Source organism: Caenorhabditis remanei, chromosome V (genome assembly GCF_010183535.1).
Source record: "Caenorhabditis remanei strain PX506 chromosome V, whole genome shotgun sequence".
Lineage (NCBI taxonomy): Eukaryota > Metazoa > Nematoda > Chromadorea > Rhabditida > Rhabditidae > Caenorhabditis > Caenorhabditis remanei.
In genome coordinates, this window is record NC_071332.1 from 430,447 (window position 1) to 449,316 (window position 18,870).

General features: G+C 38.9%; 4 protein-coding genes across 4 annotated transcripts; 2 read left to right on the plus strand and 2 right to left on the minus strand.

Moving 5' to 3' along the window:
* Positions 1-1,758: 1,758 nt before the first annotated feature.
* Positions 1,759-3,939, minus strand: GCK72_016464 (uncharacterized protein; the record flags this gene model as incomplete). The annotated part of the gene is made up of 2 exons (XM_053731514.1): positions 1,759-2,038; positions 3,890-3,939. 2 exons carry the CDS (start codon positions 3,937-3,939, stop codon positions 1,759-1,761), a joined length of 330 nt encoding a protein of 109 aa, XP_053580427.1.
* Positions 1,829-5,675, plus strand: GCK72_016465 (uncharacterized protein; the record flags this gene model as incomplete). Its single annotated transcript, XM_003101480.2, has 7 exons — positions 1,829-2,049; positions 3,468-3,559; positions 3,871-3,963; positions 4,025-4,124; positions 4,670-4,912; positions 5,292-5,402; positions 5,462-5,675. 7 exons carry the CDS (start codon positions 1,829-1,831, stop codon positions 5,673-5,675), a joined length of 1,074 nt encoding a protein of 357 aa, XP_003101528.2.
* An 8,005-nt stretch (positions 5,676-13,680) lies between these two features.
* On the minus strand, positions 13,681-13,935 carry GCK72_016466 (uncharacterized protein; the record flags this gene model as incomplete). Its single annotated transcript, XM_053731515.1, has 1 exon — positions 13,681-13,935. One exon carries the CDS (start codon positions 13,933-13,935, stop codon positions 13,681-13,683), a length of 255 nt encoding a protein of 84 aa, XP_053580428.1.
* Positions 13,936-15,837: 1,902 nt separating this feature from the next.
* Positions 15,838-18,368, plus strand: GCK72_016467 (uncharacterized protein; the record flags this gene model as incomplete). The annotated part of the gene is made up of 3 exons (XM_053731516.1): positions 15,838-15,937; positions 16,763-17,457; positions 18,261-18,368. The coding sequence occupies 3 exons, from the start codon at positions 15,838-15,840 to the stop codon at positions 18,366-18,368; spliced, it is 903 nt and encodes a 300-aa protein (XP_053580429.1).
* Between the last annotated feature and the right edge of the window lie 502 nt (positions 18,369-18,870).

Genomic DNA, 18,870 nt, shown 5'->3' on the forward strand with positions numbered 1-18,870 from the left:
TCTTCCCTACTACTTTCATTATTTAATATATCCGGTTTAATTGTATTACGGGTCATGTCATGTCAATAAAAATGGTAATTGTGTAAGATCCCTCTTGTTTGCCATCCAGTAGTACGGTAACTTGATGCCACGTAACAGTAACATACAACTTCTAATCCTAATGTGTACACAATAACTTTCATGACCTTTCGTCCGTCCCCCAAGGATATTGTGAATCTTTTTTTCTTCGTGTGTAGGTGGATAAGAGAAGGGGAATGATGAGCACACATGAGCCAGGAACAAGAAGTTAGAGGATTACGGTAGGTGAGCAAACAGATAAGACCGCTTTTTGGAAGATGAAGAAGAAGAAGCTAAAAGGGAAGAAGATTGATGATGCGCAAATTAGGGAGCAGTTTTTGGGAACGGTAGGTCAAAAGAGATTGTGCACGCGCATCTACCGCACATCACAAATAAGGAGGGTTTACTTTTGGCGGCGTCTTTTATTCTTCTTGAGTAAATCTTGTAGAGGATGGTTTTGTCTTGTAATTGGATTGGGATTAGTTGTGTGAGAAGATGTTATTGATAGGTGAAGATCAAGGCAGTCAAAATGGCAATGGAACGATTTTATATCTCAGTTCCCAGCCATGGAAAAGTTTTCCTTCTTCAGGCGGCCTTGTAGAGTACCAAAAGATTAGTCGATGTGCAAAAATTCAACCCATTTGGTTAATCAGCGGTCTCGGCCAGCCGTACGACATTCCTGGTGGACGGTGATACACAAAAAATCAGATCTGAAAAAAAAACGTTTGAAGTATAATATTCTAACCCAAGTACCTTAAAGGTGCAGCTCTAGAGGTTAAGTTAATTTTCGATCTGTGGTGTTCTGAATCTCTTATCAATCTCAGACCCACAGTTAAATATCAAAAGTTATATGAATGAAATCTGGCATCGTAAAATATTGAATACAATAGAAATGAAGAAAATAGGAGATTTTCCCAGAAAAAGGTTGCATGAGTCCTGGCGCCCTAAATTAGCATTTCTGATTGAAATTTTTAAATAACGAAACGTCATGAGGATTCAGAATCTGTTTTTGGATTTTTCCTATCATTAATACCGATCGAGTTACAAGGTATTCAAAGGATCTACAGTACTCTCCAATACAAAAAGTTTAGTTGTTGTGCTGTTAGAAAATAGATAACTTCTGCTTCAAAAAAAACAATCACTTACATTAAAACCTAGGTCTTAGAGGTCTACCAGCTATGCGGTATAACCATCAATCCGAACACCAAATGATCATAAATATAGTTTTCGGGGGGACTGATTTGCCGAAGCAAGCACTTATACTTCAAGGACTACACTTGATTATTGTTTGAGAGGATGCTCCCTTAAAACTGCAAATAAATAATTGAGCTCAGAGGAAAAATGAGAGCAGAAAGTTGCGTTGTCAAGGTTTCAGGCGAAAAATTTTCAGCAAAACAAAGTTTGGACCGTTTGGACCATGGTTGATCGTAGCGTCGGGATCAATAGGCGACTATTTCATTGTTCTCAAATCCACTGAGTGACGACTCATCGATACTGATCCTGAAGAATTTCCTCTTCTTAGAGATTTTCGTGTTTTCACTTCTCATTTCACTTCCTTCCGAGATTTGTATGAAATAGTATACTGAGCTTACAAGAGATGTGCAGACGGGGGAGATATACCTAAGCACACAACATATATACAGTACCATCCCCCCTCCACCGTCGCGGCGCAAAACTTGTGGGTTGGCGGAGCCCGTAGAGCTATGAGGTGGGCGTGTCGCAATCAGCACAAGAGGGTCGGTTGTCAATTGCACTCGAGTCTCGAGAGCCGATGTTCAACGTGTCGGCGCTCGCTGGAGCGACGCCTTCTATCGCTTCGGTATCATCTATCGCGACGAGGAGCCCATCAGAGCAGCAACATGGATCAAGTATCGGAGTGGTGGTGAATGATGGCACTTCTCGAACTGGAGATGGTGGCGGCGCCGCTTCATCGGCTTCAAGTGCATCGGCGGCGCCACCACAACAGCAGTCACAATCGGCACTTCATAACAAGTAAGTGTTTTTTGAAGAGAGAGAGGGTCGGAGGAGGGGAGCTTGTGCCGTCTTGAAGATGATCCACTTTATGTGAAGAGATCCCTCTCCACTCATATATTCGATTACATCCCCCCTCCTTCATAGTAGAAGGATCTGTTCATTTCAAGACATATCCCCCCAACCCTCTGGCTCTGGTCGCTCACTTTCTTCTCATTTTAGTTTTTTTCTCGATCAAACGTTTCGGTTTTTACGAGAATAATATTTTATATTTAAAATCTTCACTTTATGGAACACTTGGTCAGTTCCTAACGTAAACTTGAATAGTCTCACTTACCTAAAATTAGGACAGTGTGAAAAAATACCATCTGTAAATAATTGTGTCTCATTATAGCAACGTTGACATCAATGGATAGCCATAAATGTCTTATGTTACACATACGCATAACTAATCAGATTTCAAATGTTTCTAAAAGTCTGTCTTCTACTAATTTTCAAGGACGTCATCTGTCCCTGAACAAGCGTCTAGTCTACTCTTTCTCACAACATTTTTCTTTCGTCTACTTCCTAAGAATTTAGTTTTAAAATTAACAGATTGATAACGATTTTTTCAATAGTTTTGATAATTCCCTTCCTTCTCCAGTCATATTTGCCGAAATTACCGAAATTATTGTCAAATTTAAATTAACTTTGAAGATTAAATCTGAAACTTTATTTTTATAGCTGACAACTTTTTGTACGGATCTTCAGTATCGGGACCTGTTGTGAAGATTTGCCTTCTAAGCACTTTAGCGAGAGGGGAAAGGTCTGTACAAAAAAGTTGTCAACTACAAAAGTGTAGATCTTAAGATGTCTTATCCGATTATATAAATTTGATAATCATAGAAATCTCTGGAACACTGTAGCCGATTTCAATTCTGCCACTAAAGTTAATCTATGAATGAATAGTTTTGTGAAGGCCGTTCCAAATTGTTGATAACAGTACAATTTCTATTTCACAAGTTTTCACAACAAATTAACGTTCATGTTCCAAACTTCTGAAGTCCGCTTTTCTTTAAGGCCATCCACCTCGAATCCATTACAGTCCAGCTTTTTCGTCTCAAAATTTCCATTTTCTCGACGAATCTCACTATTTTCTTATTTCGGCATGCTAAGTTAACCTACGAATCTTCCCATTTGATCTTCTCCTTTCAAGGGCACGACGGCTTCATTAGGTCAACCTAGCTCTCGACACCTTCACAACATCCCCTTCACATCTTTCCATATACATCGGCAACATCAAAAAGTCAGATGAAAATAAAAAATGAAACTCTCCGGTCCCCTTATTTCCCTCCTCTCTTTGAACTCCCCGAATCAAAACACCGCTTTTCTCATATAAAAGAGGGTCTCCTCCATCACTTTCTGACTTTATTCTAATTCCTCATGATTGGAAATTACAGACTTGATACCAAATGGGACAGTCTGAATACTGGAAACCTGGATACCAATTTACAATGCGCGGCGGCATGGACGGATATTCCACTTCTCGCAGGTAAGTCATCTGTTGTGTAACCGTATGCGGGAATATATATATATTAAGTAACATAACACCTCTTACTGTATCCTCTGTGTGGGGGATACTGTATACGGTATATACTGTCGGCGTCTCTCTGTCAACCCACACTATTACGTGTTTACCTAGAATCGGAAATGAATTGGATGCAAGTAAATAGAAAAGAGGAGCTTCTTTCTTGGCGCCGCGCGGGATCTTCTCTATCTCACGAGTCGTTAGCCCCCAAGAATTTCGAAAAAGAGAAAAACGAATGCAATTAGCTACTGATTCACGGGTTTTCCCTATTCCAGGATACTCGACAGCACCCACCTTCCCATTCGATCAATGTGCATACGGTAGCTATGATCCGTCGGCGGCATACTTTGCTTCAAATGGAATTGCAGGTAACATTTTCTGGCCGCAAATCTATTAAAGTCTGTTTTATTCAAAATGTTTTTTTTTCAGGACCAATGTACACATTGCCACCAGCAGATCCGTTTCAGCGTCAGGAGAATGATATGATCAATGGAAACGGAGCGAATGGGATCAAGGGAGATAAGAATGAGTGAGTGGGGGTAAAACTTATAAATTTTTGGCAGAGCTCAAGGGCTCTGTGAGCAAATTCGGTCCGCCTAACAGTTGTAATATTTTTGAAGCCGCTCCGTATCAACTATACTTGCAAACCAAGCAGGCACATAACTTTCTTAAAACGCAATGGTATGAGCTGAAAAATATACCAAAATGCAGATCTCGACGAGTTTTATGTCCGTGACATACTATCGGATAAAATAGAGCTCGCCGAGATCTACATTTTGATATGTTTTTCAGCTCCTAACATTGCGTTTAATAATAGTTATGCGGCGGCCCAGCTCGCTAACACAGTAGTAGTCGCTAGAAGTCGATACTCAGCGAATTCCAATGAGTGTGCAAATGAGCACGTGAATCACATGGCTTGTTAACCGTTCTGAAAATCCGTTTAGCTCAACTTCCAGGGATTCCTTGAATAGTTTTTTAGCCATACGCTACGTAGCGGCCGTATACTGTACCTGTAAAATAAAATCTTTCAAGCTTGACCTTCTAGACTCTTCCAATAATTGATGATTTTTCCAGCATCAAAGCAGAAGACGATGAAGAGATCATAGACGAAATGGACGAGGAGAATGACGAGGAGGACGATGGAACGGGAAAGCGAAAGAAACGAAAACGACGAGTCCTGTTCACAAAAGCACAGACATACGAGTTGGAGCGACGATTCAGGACACAAAAATATTTGAGTGCACCCGAAAGAGAGGCGTTGGCTATGCAGATCAGGTTGACACCGACTCAAGTGAAGATTTGGTTTCAGAATCATCGGTAAGTTTTCCACTAACTAGGGAAGGTTATGGATTCAGTTTGGAGTTATGGGACGTGACCTATATCATTGGAAAGCTGAGAAAACACTGATTCCAAATATATATTCAGTTTTTGCCCTCGAGGTATGGTATTCGAGAAAAACAAGGTCAAATTTTGGACCGCTGAGAAATTCACCTTACAGACTTGTGAAAAGGTCCAAACGTTGACCTCGTTTTTCTCGAATACCAGGCCTCGTGGGCAAAAACTGAATATATATTTGGAATCAGCGTTTTCTCAGCTTTCCAAAGATATAGGTCACAATCTTTATATCCAAACTGACTCCATGACGTTCCCTGGTAAGCATCATTTGTATTTTTGATCAAAAATCTTTTTATTTTAGGTACAAGACCAAGAAAAGTCATCAGGATAAACCAATCAACACATCTATCCTGTCAGCAATGCCAAACGCATTCTCAAGTCAATCAGCGACGACTACATTCCCCACAAGAGCGTGAGTATTTGGGACCCAAGACTTCGCTTCCTTCTATTCTAAACTGTAACAATTTCCAGAATGCCTATCCCTATGCTGGTCCGCGGTGGTGATTCCTCTGCCCGTTCCTCCGACATCGCCTCCTCATCACCCTACACAGTGGCATTCGGAAGTACAAATTCTGGCTACCTGCCGACGCCTTCTGCCTACCTTCCAACCACTTCCGGGTATTTCTCAAATGGACCCGCCAACGCCTCCTCCTACATGACCAACACTCAGTGGTGGCCCTCGTAATTTTTGGAAAAGAAAACTTTTGTGAATAACATGTCGATTCCCTTCAATTGCTCAATTATACCCTCATATTCAATAATTTTTCCGAGCTGTGATCTACAAAACAATATTATAACAAATCAGTTCGGACTACCGGTTTTTCATTTCCTCAAAGATTATAAAGTATCAGTTATCTTATTATATGAAAATAAAAACTTTTTGATTAAAAAAAACTGTCTAGCGCTGTCTCCGATGCAGCTGAAAATGTACCCCGGTGATTCACAAGCTTTCCAGCTGCCAAAAATATTGTTATGTCATAAAATCAGAATTGGGTCTTCGTCATGTCATTTTATTTATTGTTCTGTTTTAATACCTACTAATAGGTTAGGATTATGGCCGTTCCAAAAAATAGGGGGGTAACCTTTGTCGTCGTCAGATAAGCCTAGAGAAGCCTTGACCATGGTGTATTTAAGACGCACTCTCAGAGTCGATCGAGCATCGATCAACAGACCATGTTCACCCGAAAAAAGTTGACCATCTCCGATTTGTCCGTCCTTTTGATCAAAGACACTATCAAGTGTTCTCAGCAAATTGGGGTACTTTTTGGCCGGGTCCGTCACCTAGGTACATAGAAAAATCAAAAAATCGATATTTTTCGAAAATTTTTCCTGAAGTAGTTGGCTATGAAATCTCAACGGGAAGTTAATGTAGACACTATTTTAAGTATTTTTTGTGTTCAGAAAAAAATTCCAGCTCAACACCTTCACAGTGAAATTTTTGAAAATTCATGAATTTTTCGGGTTTTTTTCATGAAATCGTTTTTATCTCGGCAGGGACACGAGAAGACAGCGTTTTTTATTTAAAATTCGGAATTTACATAAAATTTTGTATTGGAAACATGTTGTCCCTACTTGTAACTCTAGACCCTAAGAACGGTTTTTTGGGGAAGTATGAGAAAAACTGCGATTTCAGTTTTCGAGCCCTTCCGGTAAATCATTTTTGACGTTTCAAAACAATGGTTTTTTGAATTTTTTTATTTTGTCAGTTCATTTTTTTCATTCCCAACACGATTTTCGATCATACCACAAAAAAAATATTCGAAAAAATTGAGTTTTTCGAATTTTTGAAGTTTTTTTCTGAATTGAATGATTTGAACTGAAATATTAAGGATAGCATTATAAAATTGAAAGAGTATGACTGGAACATAGTTTAACTTTATAATACAATTGATTTCCATCATCGGACCACCTGTTACTTACAATTTCAGGATGAAATTCGGCGAAATGTTCAACTTGAAAGTTGAGGAAAAGGTACTTTATGCTTGCATTGCTATTTGACAGAGGAATGTGTTGAATATGACAGGATATGAGAGAAAATTACAAAAACAGATTGATATAGCACGATTTTCAAACAAATGATTGAGAAAATGAGGCTCATAGTCTTCAGTTGTCTGACCTTTTTGTCGAAGTCAGAAAAGTTTTTTTTGTCTTTTTTTGAAAATCTTGTTATATTAGTCAATTTTTGTAGTTTTCTTACGTTTTCTGTCATATTCAACACATTCCTCTGTCAAATAGCGATGCAAGTATAAAATACTTTTTCCTCAACTTTCAAGTTGAACATTTCGCCGAATTTCATCCTGAAATTGTAAGTAACAGGTGGTCCGATGATGGAAATCAATTGTATTATAAAGTTAAACTATGTTCCAGTCATACTCTTTCAATTTTATAATGCTATCCTTAATATTTCAGTTCAAATCATTCAATTCAGAAAAAAACTTCAAAAATTCGAAAAACTCAATTTTATCGAATATTTTTTGTGGTATGATCGAAAATCGTGTTGGGAATGAAAAAAATGAACTGACAAAATAAAAAAATTTAAAAAACCATTGTTTTGAAACGTCAAAAATGATTTACCGGAAGGGCTCGAAAATTGAAATGGCAGTTTTTCTCATACTTCCCCAAAAAACCGTTCTTAGGGTCTAGAGTTACAAGTAGGGACAACATGTTTCCGATACCAAATATCATGTAGATTCCGAATTTTGAATAAAAAACGCTGTCTTCTCGTGTCACTGCCGAGATAAAAACGATTTCATGAAAAAAACCCGAAAAATTCATGAATTTTCAAAAATTTCACTGTGAAGGTGTTGAGCTGGAATTTTCATTTGAACTCAAAAAATACTTAAAATAGTGTCTACATTAACTTCCCGTTGAGATTTCATAGCTAACTACTTCAGGAAAAATTTTCGAAAAATATCGACTTTTTGATTTTTCTATGTACCTAGGTGACGGACCCGCCCAAAAAGTACCCCAATTTGCTGAAAACACTTGATACTATCTTTGATCAAAAGGACGGACAAATCGGAGATGGTCAACTTTTTTCGGGTGAACATGGGTGATCGAACGAGTCAGAGAGTGCGTCTTAAAACTCAAGTTTGGATATAAATGCATTGTTTTCCGAAATTTAAGCAGGCGCTTTATTATTTGATTTTGTAAGGAAGGCTTCACGCAGAGGACTAAAACGAAACGATGTATGCGCGCTCTACTGTATGAACTGTTTTCATTCCAGCATCATTTTTCACGCAGTTTAAAAAGCGCGCCCCCGACACGTCAACCTAATAGATTCCTGACCACATCACAAAACATCAGAAAATCAACTTTTTCGACATTTCCTCTTCCTTGTCAGTGATAAGACATGTTGCTCATCACCACACTGGCTAGCCATCTCCTATTGTTTTCTATCTGATGAGATAAGAAGAAAAAGAGAAAAGGACCACAAAACATTGTACCCTTTGATCACCTAGAGGTCCGTCAATTGTGGGGGTCTCACCCTTTTCCCGCTTTCCGCACTTTTCTTCCATTCTTTGGTCCCAACGAGTTTGGTGCTTGGCCGTGCTCCTTTTTCGAAAATTGCCACCAATTTTCTACAGTTTTGAGTGAGCAAGAAAAAGGGAAATGTAAATTGGGTGTCACTTTCACCATGCTTTACATTTACAGAAAGAATTTTTTGCAAAAAGAGAAGTGTCGAATATCCGAGGAATGCTTATGTTAGGTGTTAGGCTCCTGTGCAAAATCAGCACGAGATCAAAAGCGTGGGAACAGAAATAGCGGACTGAATGACAAAACAAGAAGATTATAAATGAATTTAGGGAAAGACAGTTAGTGCGTGGGAATATGGAACAAATATTTATCAATATTTTGAGACTTTGAGAGTATACTCATTGTGTACATCAAATCTAGAGCTTTATTTTTGTAGTAGACAACTTTTTGATATCTTTTCTAGGTTTTGAGATTTGCGCCTTTAAAAAAGCACCACTCAGCAGGGAGCGGGAGAGAGACGCAGAGCACGAGAGTGCCTGACTTCTCTGCGTCTCTAGACACTCCCAAATTTGGTGAACTTTTCCCTAATATTCGACTTTTTCTCAACTGAAATTTTGGAGATCTAGGTTTCATCTCCCTATGTTCAACATATCTTTTCCTCAACTGTCTCTTCCTTAACACCCAAGAAATGTCTTCTTTGCAAAGAAGGTCTTCTCGTTCCCATTCTTTCTCCGTTTTCGGAAAAGAAAACCCAAACTTTTTTTTCGGTTTTTCTTCTTCTTCGTCCTCTTCTCGAATCAATGCCTTCTTCTTCTTCCCACAGCAGTTTTTCGTTTTCTCATGTTTTTTTCTTCCTCTTCTTCTCCTCCTCTCAACACCTGCGCCTCTTCCCTTCTCTCTCTCTCTTTCTGGCACAAAAGATCCCCTTTTGCTCCGAGAGCCCTTCTCCACCCGCCTCTTCTTCTTTTTCTTCTCAAACCACTACGTACTCAGCTATTGAGAGCATACACATGAAGAAACAGCGCCAGTGTATTCAGTAGAAGAGAGCAATGACGACGACGTCATTTTTGAGACGAAGTAGAAGAAGATTTCCTTCAGATTCCTTCTTTTTCTCTTTTTAAACATGTTTTTTTGTTTCTCAGTGACATGTTTTTGCTCATGTTGTTAATGATGTTCCAGTTGTTTTAGAGAATTCCACAAATACCAGCTGCAAGTGCGCTCCACTACAATTTTTACTCCGTCATCGAGACGATTAGCTTGGAATTCTTAGAGCTCAGTGGAGCACATTTACATCACGCAAAATCTTGGAGTATTTTTCGATAATGTTCCAAATTTTAATCGAAAAATCGCGCTTTTTTCAAATAAAAATTGACATTTTTGAACGTCAACGGCAATGCAAGTGCGCCCCATCTCATTTCTTGTCAAAACTTCAGACTCAATTTCCGTGAATGCGGTAGAGCGAAATTGCACACCAAACGATTTATTTCATTTCTCTTTTTTAATTTTGACTATTGTGATAGTCCGGTGGAGCGCACTTGCACCGTGCAACACCAATTTAAATAAACTTCCCTGTGAATAACAAACATCTTCAATTTTCCCCCGAGGGAAATGACACCGCCCATTCTGAAAATATGCGCGGCTCCCTCCCCAATTTTCAGAACTCCTTTCTCGCCTTCCTTCTAGACATGCTTTCAGACAGCATAACTTCCTGTTTTTTCTCCAAATGGGGGTGGATTGTCCCTGTCCCCCGGTTTCAGTCTCTCCCACTCATTATTTCGAGAAGAACAGAACAAAAAACATGAGGTGAGGGAATGAGAGGTATCCGATTTCATGTATGTACCCCATTGAATGAACAATGTTAGACACCAGACAACTCTTATTTGGTTACCAGGAAATTGTTTGACGTTTTTTCTAGGTAAGGCAGTCACAATCAGAAAATGTGCTCTCTTGATAAAAGGAGGAGGGCGCAAAAAGACCAATTTAGTGGCTGTCAACTTTGAAAGCGCGTATCTCAAATCCTAGGAGAGATATAAAAAAGTAGTCAATTACAAAAATGTAAAGCTAATTTTGTTCTACATATAAATGTTAAAATTATCAAAATTAAAACAGTTTTTCATGCTGTTACGGCCTTTCAAACTTTGGTAATTTTTAGCGGTCACAGACTGTCTTTGAAGGAGTATATCTCAAAAACTTGAACAACTGAAAAAAATATAACTACAAAAATGTAGCTCTAGATTTCATCTACGCAAACATTTTTAATTTTGTTTTTAAAAAATTTATGTTTTCATACTTTCACGGGCTCTCAAAACTACACCTAGTTTGGCACTCCCCCAATGTCGACCCTACCTTTAAAACCTGGTATCTCAAAATCTAAGAGAGATATGAAAAAGGTGTCAACTACAAAAATGTAGCTCTAAACTTTTTCTACAACATACCGTAAAAACTGTAATAGAAGCGCCCCTTTATTAGAGGCGCCCCTCTAATAGAGGCGCACCCAGAAAGGCGCTTTGAATAATAGTGGCGCACCCTCTAATAGAGGCGCCCCCTTAATATACATGAAATAATTTTTCTGGATTTCAATCATTATTTTTCGAAGTTCATGAAAAAAAAACAAAATAAAACCCTTTTTTCGTTCGAAGTACTGCAAATTATCGTGTATTCGTGTAATTTTGTCAGTGAAAATCTTGATTTGGTTGAAAATTAATGACTTGAGAGCTCGAAAAATAGCCAAACGGAGAGGATGAATAATAGAGGCGCACCCTCTATTAGAGGCGCCCCTGTAATAGAGGCGCACTTTCGAAAGGGGGTTGAAAAATAGAGGCGCATGCGCCTATATTACAGTTTTTACGGTATCCAAAATCTGCGCGTGTCGGGTGAAACATGACTGCGTGGTAGAGTGGGTTACGGTAGTCAGTGATCTCCCAATCTCCCAAGCGGTATGGTACGAAAATCATCACCAGTTAGACTCCAGTTTTATAGATTGGTTTTGTACGTATAATGGGCTCCCCTGATTTCTAAAAATTGCGAAAAAGTCCAATAGAGCGCACTTGCAACCTTAGCTCTTTGACCTATTCGTCTAACGTTCGAAAAAGAACTAGCTGTCTTTCAACATTGAAATCGAAACACTTTGTAACTGATACTTCCTTTTCTTCCTCTCGTTGCTCTTGATCTTTTATCCATCCGTGCACAAAGCACACTATTTTTCTTTTCTTTTCTTAGCCCTCAAACCATTTTGTATTCTGGTGTCTTCTAGAAGTGTGAAACAAAAGTAAGGCTTATTAGGTATTCTCCATATTGTACTCTCTTCTTCTGTTTCCACTGTTTCCATCCGTCCTGGTCATCTGAAGGAATGAGAATATCGAAATAAGAACGGCGGTCTTCTTCTTCTTCCTCCCACCCATTTTGTCGTAATTCGATTAGAAGGGAGTGGTCGGAGACATTCCGAATCATTGTTCTGCGAGGAATTCATTTGATTTGACCTATCCATTCACTGTTTGATATGCAAAAAAAAAACAAAAAATGGCTGTGTCGGGGCGAAGAATCGAACCCCGGTTGTTCGGCGCGAGAGGCAAAAGCGTAACCACCTGGACCACCAGTGACATTTGCATGACGGGGCAAGAGATAATATAGAAACCTTTTGCAGCGTGGAGCTTTTGGGATACGGTGCACTAAAATTTTGAAGAATTTTTCTACTTTTTTTTGTTAAAATTCTGAAATTCCTTCTTGAACACAAAAATTCTTCAATTTTCTTCTCCACCCATGTCATCTTCTTCCTTTTTCCTTTACCCCCGTCCTCTCTCTGGAAAACTTTTCTTGTGTTTAGTCAACAACTTTTTTCTTCTGCTTCTTCTTCTTCTGCGCGATTCAATAAATTGAATTCGAGCCCCTCATCTTCTCGACGTGCCGCGAGAGGAGTTGCCCCCCTCTACTTCTCTTTTTCATTTCCTCCTTCCTTCGTAGCCTTCTTTTTTGCTACATTCGCATGTAAATCAGCAAGAGTATGAAGTATAAATTATATTTGATAAGAAATCACTTTTATTTTATGTTGATTGCTTAGAAATTCCCGGTTAAACCACATAAATTTAAAATTTTATTCATTTTTTCCAAAAAAGGAAGGAAAGAGTACGGTGGTTTTTTGTGTGCATTATTGCGTCTACCTGTGCGCGGTGTTTGCGGACAGTGCAATTTATTTTTTTCGCCTCCCATAATTTGAATTTCGCTCGCTGGTTTTTTGAGTTCAGATCTGAAATTTATGCTATTTTTCTACAATTTTTTCAGTAAAATTGAAAAAATCAAATTTATAAGGAAAAATTACGTAAATTGTTATGATATTTTCATAGAAAAGCAATAGAAAAGCAATAGAAAAATCAGTGAATAGGCAGCAAATTGTTCTATAACCAATTCTTTCGAATATGCGATTAGTCAGCATAGAAATGGAGTTATGAAATTTAATTCGTTCCCATAAAATGGAAAATTGGCAGCTGATAACCTGATAAGGCAGAATCGAATAAAATGTATTTTTTCTCCATTATAAAATAATGATTTTATATAAAAATCAGCAGAAATTCTATTCGTTTTTTAATATTCCGTTCGAAAAAAGTCTCTGTCGGAGATCTCTCTCCTACCACACAAGAAGTGTTTGCCCATTCTTTTTCTCAATCTTGTCTTTCGAAACTTTCTTCTCTCTCTCTGCTTCTATGTGTGCGTCTGTGTGTAAATCAAATACTTGTACATCTCGTTTCGCCGTTTGTTCTAGTGAGCACCTCTAGTCGTTTTTTTTTCCTCTATATTGTTGTTTTCTCTCTTTTTTCTCACTCCGCGAGACGTTCTCTGATAATAAAAGAGAGAAAGAGATAAGGAAAACGTTTTCGAATCGAATTAAACGCCTTCTCTGATTTCGTGACGTCATACCATCCTGTCAGTACTGTGGTACTAAAAACGCACGTGCCACATACCACACATTGGGAAAGGAAAGGAAAACGCGGGCCGATGGGGGGGGGGGGGGGGGGGAGGGGGCAATAACAACAACGCAAATTGTTTCGGCGAAAGAAGGAAGCGACAGTGCGCGTCGAGTTATATCGATCAATACGACGGTTGGCTAGGAGAGAGAGAGAGAGAGGATCGGCGCGCGTTCGCTCTCTCTCTTTCTCGCTCCACTCCTCGTACACTCACACAGGCACATACACATGCGTCGTCACTTTTCGCTCCTCTTTTTATACACGCGGCATTTTCATCTCCCTTCTCCATCCCATTGCCACTGTCGATCTCATTTCTCTCCACGGATTGATGAACCCCTCCTCCACCTCCTTGACTACAACCACATGTTTCTTTCCTCCTGGAGATTTTTGAAAGCTTCTGTTTTCTATTTCTCTCTGATATCTTCTTCTTGCCGTCGGCGCTGGTGGTGTAATGTTATCCGCCTGCTGTGACGACGGCGGTGTCGTGTTTATGACATGTTCCCTCTCCATCTCTATCCAACCGGGGTCGTTGATAACGACGGTGGGGAACGGGCATCGTCGTGGTCGTCGTCACCGTTTTCCATGAAACTATATAGGTGTATAACACGAAAGGTGTCTGGAGAATCGATGAGTCATGTGATAAAAATTGGGAGACCCAGACACGGTGAATATGGTCTCACTTTGTGCTCCTTCTCTCAATTTTGTTGTCCTTTGCTACCAGAGAGAGAGTACATGGCGTCTCTCTTAGTACATCAACAAACTTTTTTCCTTTCTTTCGCATCTGTTAGTTGCTCCTCGTTTTCAACATTTTCTTCTGCCAATAGACGCTTTTAGAACATTTTTTCTGTGTTTTACTTTGAAAAATTGTGAAAAACACTAAATTTATGTTTCAATCTCTCTTTCCCTCTGCCAAACTCCCTGATTTGCATAGCAACGAGTCCTCCCTCTATTTTAAGTTTATTCTACTTTTTTGCATATTGATTTTCTCTTTTCTGACCGCTAGATAGGGGTTTTTATCGGCATTGAAACGTGATTTCTGAAATTTTTGTTTTAAAATTCGTACAGCTCATTGAAATTTGCTGATTTTAAGCCAAATTAGGAAATATCTGTATAGAAATGACATTTTTATCGAGAAAAAATTCTTCTGAAATTGAAAGAGCTGAATTTCCATTATTTTTTCAATAGAATCGCTGTAGTTTTGGCATTTCTTGAGCATGAATGTCGTTTTAAGGTTTTTAATCATGATTTCTGAAATTTTTGTTTGAAAATTCGTACAGCTCATTAAAATTTGCGGATTGTTAAGCCAAATTCTAATGAGTTTTGGCTAAAATACCTGGAAATTGAAAAGATTCGTATAGAAATGACTTTTTTATCGAAATATGTCGAACGTTGGGATAGGAAAATCTAATCTTGAATTCCATCAATTGAAAAATTCTCCAGAATTAATACGATCCGTTGAATTCAATATTAACTCGCGAGAAATTACATTAACTCACATTTCTGACTTCAAAAACGCAGAGAACACAGTCTTCCAGCTATGTAATTTATATAATTAATCAGATCCATCCCAAATGTTCTCTTCTGATTTCCGTCTTTCTCAGAAGTTATGATTCGATTCTCATCACTTCCTTTCCTCTTTCCGCTCCAAGAGTTATGCCTATTTTTCTTTACTTTTATATCACCAAATTCCCACGTTTTTGCAATTCTCACGCCAACGCTATCCTATCAACTATAACTATTTTTTCTTTGTTTCAGCCACAATATCAGTTGTTGGCTAAAAGAGAGAGACTTCCAGTCAGCACACACTCTCACTCGGCCATCCATCAAAAAGAAGTGACCAATAGAAAGAAATCCGCTGCAGCAGCTGCAAAAACAAAAAATGTCAAACGATGCGGATCTAAATATTGACAGTTTGATAACCCGACTTCTTGAAGGTAAGTCACTCCCTTGGGAGGGTCATGGAGTCAGTTTGAAGTTATGAGACGGGACCTATATCATTGGTAATCTGAGAAAACGCTGATTCCAAATATATATTCAGTTTTTGCCTTCGAAGCCGGGTATTCGAGAAAAACAAGCTCAAAATTAGGACAAAAATGACACATTATTACCTTTCTGACACGCGAGAAAATGTTTGTAATTTTTTTCGCAACTTTCGTGTGTTAAAAAGAATAATTTTCTAGTTTCCCTAACTTTGACCTTGTTTTTCTCAAAAATCAGGCCTCGGGGGCAAAAACTGAGTATATATATATAGTTGAAATCAGCGTTTTCTGAGCTTTCCAATGATATAATCCACACCCCATATCTCAAAACTGACTCCATGACATTTCCTAGTCAGTCACTCCATCTATACATATCTAACACAATCCAAAAGTATCTACAGTTCGTGGATGTCGTCCCGGAAAGCCGGTCACCATGACGGAGGCAGAGATTCGCGCTCTGTGTCACAAGTCTCGTGAGATCTTCCTTTCACAACCGATTCTTCTGGAACTTGAAGCGCCGCTGAAGATTTGTGGTTCGTTTTTGAAATGATGATTTTTATTCTTTGTAATAGGGCAATTTGAAATTATAAACATTTTTTGTTTATATGAAACGGGGGGTAAACGAGAATTTTGGTCTGAAAAAAAAGAATAAAAATATAGAAGGTTTGGGAAAAAAATATGATTTTTTGGTTATTTTCAATCTTTTATCAATTGAAATTGTTGAAAGTGACCGTTATGTCCAAAACATGGTGTTCTTCTTTTTCGCCACTAAAATGAGTCAATCTCCATTGACTTTCATTATTATTTGTCACTGATCTAAAAACGCGTCTAAGGCACGCCAGGCTGCAACTAGGGTATCGATGGGAAAACAATAGGTTTTAACTCATTTTTAGCTCTAAATTTGTCGAGAGAAAGTGTCTCATGTAACCCAGACGGTCATCGCCTTGGAAAATAGATGAGAACACGCCCGAGGCGCGCCAGACTTTGTTTTTACCCCATTCTAGACGGTTCTAGGTAGTTTTAGACCGATTTTTCGAAGAAAATATGCTCTAAATGCGCCGGAGGGGCGCCAGAGTCCGATTCCAGGTCGTTTTAAACTGATTTTTATGGATTTTTTGTCCGTTTGGTCAGAAAACGCGTCTCAGGAACGCCAGATAGTCATCGATTGAGAATTTCAACGGAAAAAAACTCGAAATGCAGATTTTCAAGTCCGATTTTCCCCGATTTCAGTCATTTTTGGCTCAAGTATTACTGTTGTAATTACTTCAATAATTTGAAATCCTTCCCATAAAATCGAATAATATTTCCCTCGTCAAAATCCTAATTTCCTCATCACTAAACGTCCCAATTTCTTCCAGGAGACATCCACGGACAATACAACGATTTGCTTCGCCTATTCGAGTACGGAGGATTCCCACCAGAGGCCAACTATCTCTTCCTCGGTGACTACGTTGATCGTGGAAAGCAGAGTTTGGAGACGATCTGCTTGTTGCTCGCCTACAAAGTCAAATATCCAGAGAACTTTTTCCTTCTCCGCGGAAATCACGAGTGCGCTTCGATCAATCGTATATATGGTTTCTATGATGAATGCAAAAGACGTTTCTCGATCAAACTGTGGAAGACGTTCACCGATTGCTTCAATTGTCTTCCGATAGCCGCTCTCATCGACGAGAAAATCTTCTGTTGCCACGGAGGACTCTCTCCTGATCTTCAGAACATGGAACAGATTCGTCGTGTGATGCGACCGACCGACGTGCCAGACACTGGATTGTTGTGCGATTTGTTGTGGTCCGATCCGGATAAGGATGTGACCGGATGGGGAGAAAACGATCGAGGCGTCTCGTTCACGTTCGGACCAGACGTCGTCGCGAAATTCTTGAATCGACACGATTTGGATCTGATATGCAGAGCACATCAAGTTGTGGAAGATGGATACGAGTTCTTTGCGAAGAGACAACTCGTCACACTATTCTCAGCGCCAAACTATTGCGGAGAGTTCGATAATGCGGGTGGAATGATGAGCGTTGATGAGACGTTAATGTGCAGTTTCCAGGTGAGAGAATTTTCTGGAATAAAAAGGGAAAAAACTCTTTTTCCGAAAAAAGTGCTAGAAGGAAAAAAGAGAGTTCAATTTTCGTAATGTATCTGTAATTAAATGATCAATTAAGTTGAATTAGGGACAGCTGACTAATTTGGAGCTATTTCGAGGACCTCGTGGTGTCAATTTTTGTTGTAGTTCCTGGTACCCAATCTCATTTATTTGGGTTCTAAAAAATATTTTGAGTCCAAAAAGTCGCATTTTCAGAAATGTTTGAGTGAAAAACCGAGAAATTTGGGTAAAAACAACCCTTCTGAGCACAGAAAATGAGCATTTTCGGACTTTTTCAGTGCTTTCTGAGCTCCAAACACAAAAAGTCGGGGTCTAGGCGTCATTTTGAGCCGAAAAAGTCGTATTTTCAGCTTATTTTAAGTTGAGGACTCACCGTAAGGTTCCATTCAACTTTTTCTTCTGAATTCGAACTTCGATTCTCTCAGTAGACTTTTTGCTCAAAAATGGCAATTTTCAGCAGAAATACCACAGTTTTTCAACTTTTTCTCATCAGATTCCACCAAAGCCTGTGTTCCTTTCTTTTGACAGTTTTACTGGTTTCCCCGTAATTACCCCCAATTAAGTGAAACCTCAAGTGAAACCTATTTGACAACGAAACATTTCGACTCTAGTTGTTCTCCTCGAAAAACAATAAACTCAAGTGCTGTTACGTCAATGGTTTTTTGGAAAATATCAAATCTAGAGAGCTCTCTGGCAACCTATGATCAAAGTCCTCCGGGTTTTTTTTTATTTTAATTTTTTTTCAGATTCTGAAACCATCAGAAAAGAAAGCCAAGTATCAATACCAGGGAATGAACAGTGGACGACCGGCGGTGGGCGGAGGACGGCCCGGAACGACTGCTGGAAAGAAGTAAATGGACGTCCGCCTCCTATTCTCTCTATTTTCTTTTCTTTTCTTTTGGATTTGTTACTTGTCCTTTTTTGTTTCTTTTTCTCTTTTCTACTCCCAGTTTTTATCTCAAAATTTTAAATTTTCCCCTCTCTCGTTCCACCACTACAATACACACCCCCTACGCGCACAAAACGAGTTTAAAATGCTCTTTTCATAACTTCATTACATCTTCGTCTTCTTCTTCATATGTTCCATTTTTTTGTCTCTTTCTTGCAAAAGTGCTCTCTATCCGGTAAGATTAAACAGATAAGAACACTAATTGCACCTCTCTCTCTCTCCTTCTGTGTTCTCCTTAGCCCCTTCTATGTTTTCTTGACCTGTTCTATTTTCTAGTTGTGAGCCTAACACCCCGGGATCCGATTCCTCTCTTTACATTTAAAAATGCAGCTTATTTATTCCAATTTAAATCCACGAAAAATAATGTTTCCCAAAACATACCCCAATCATTCTGAGAATATGAGAAT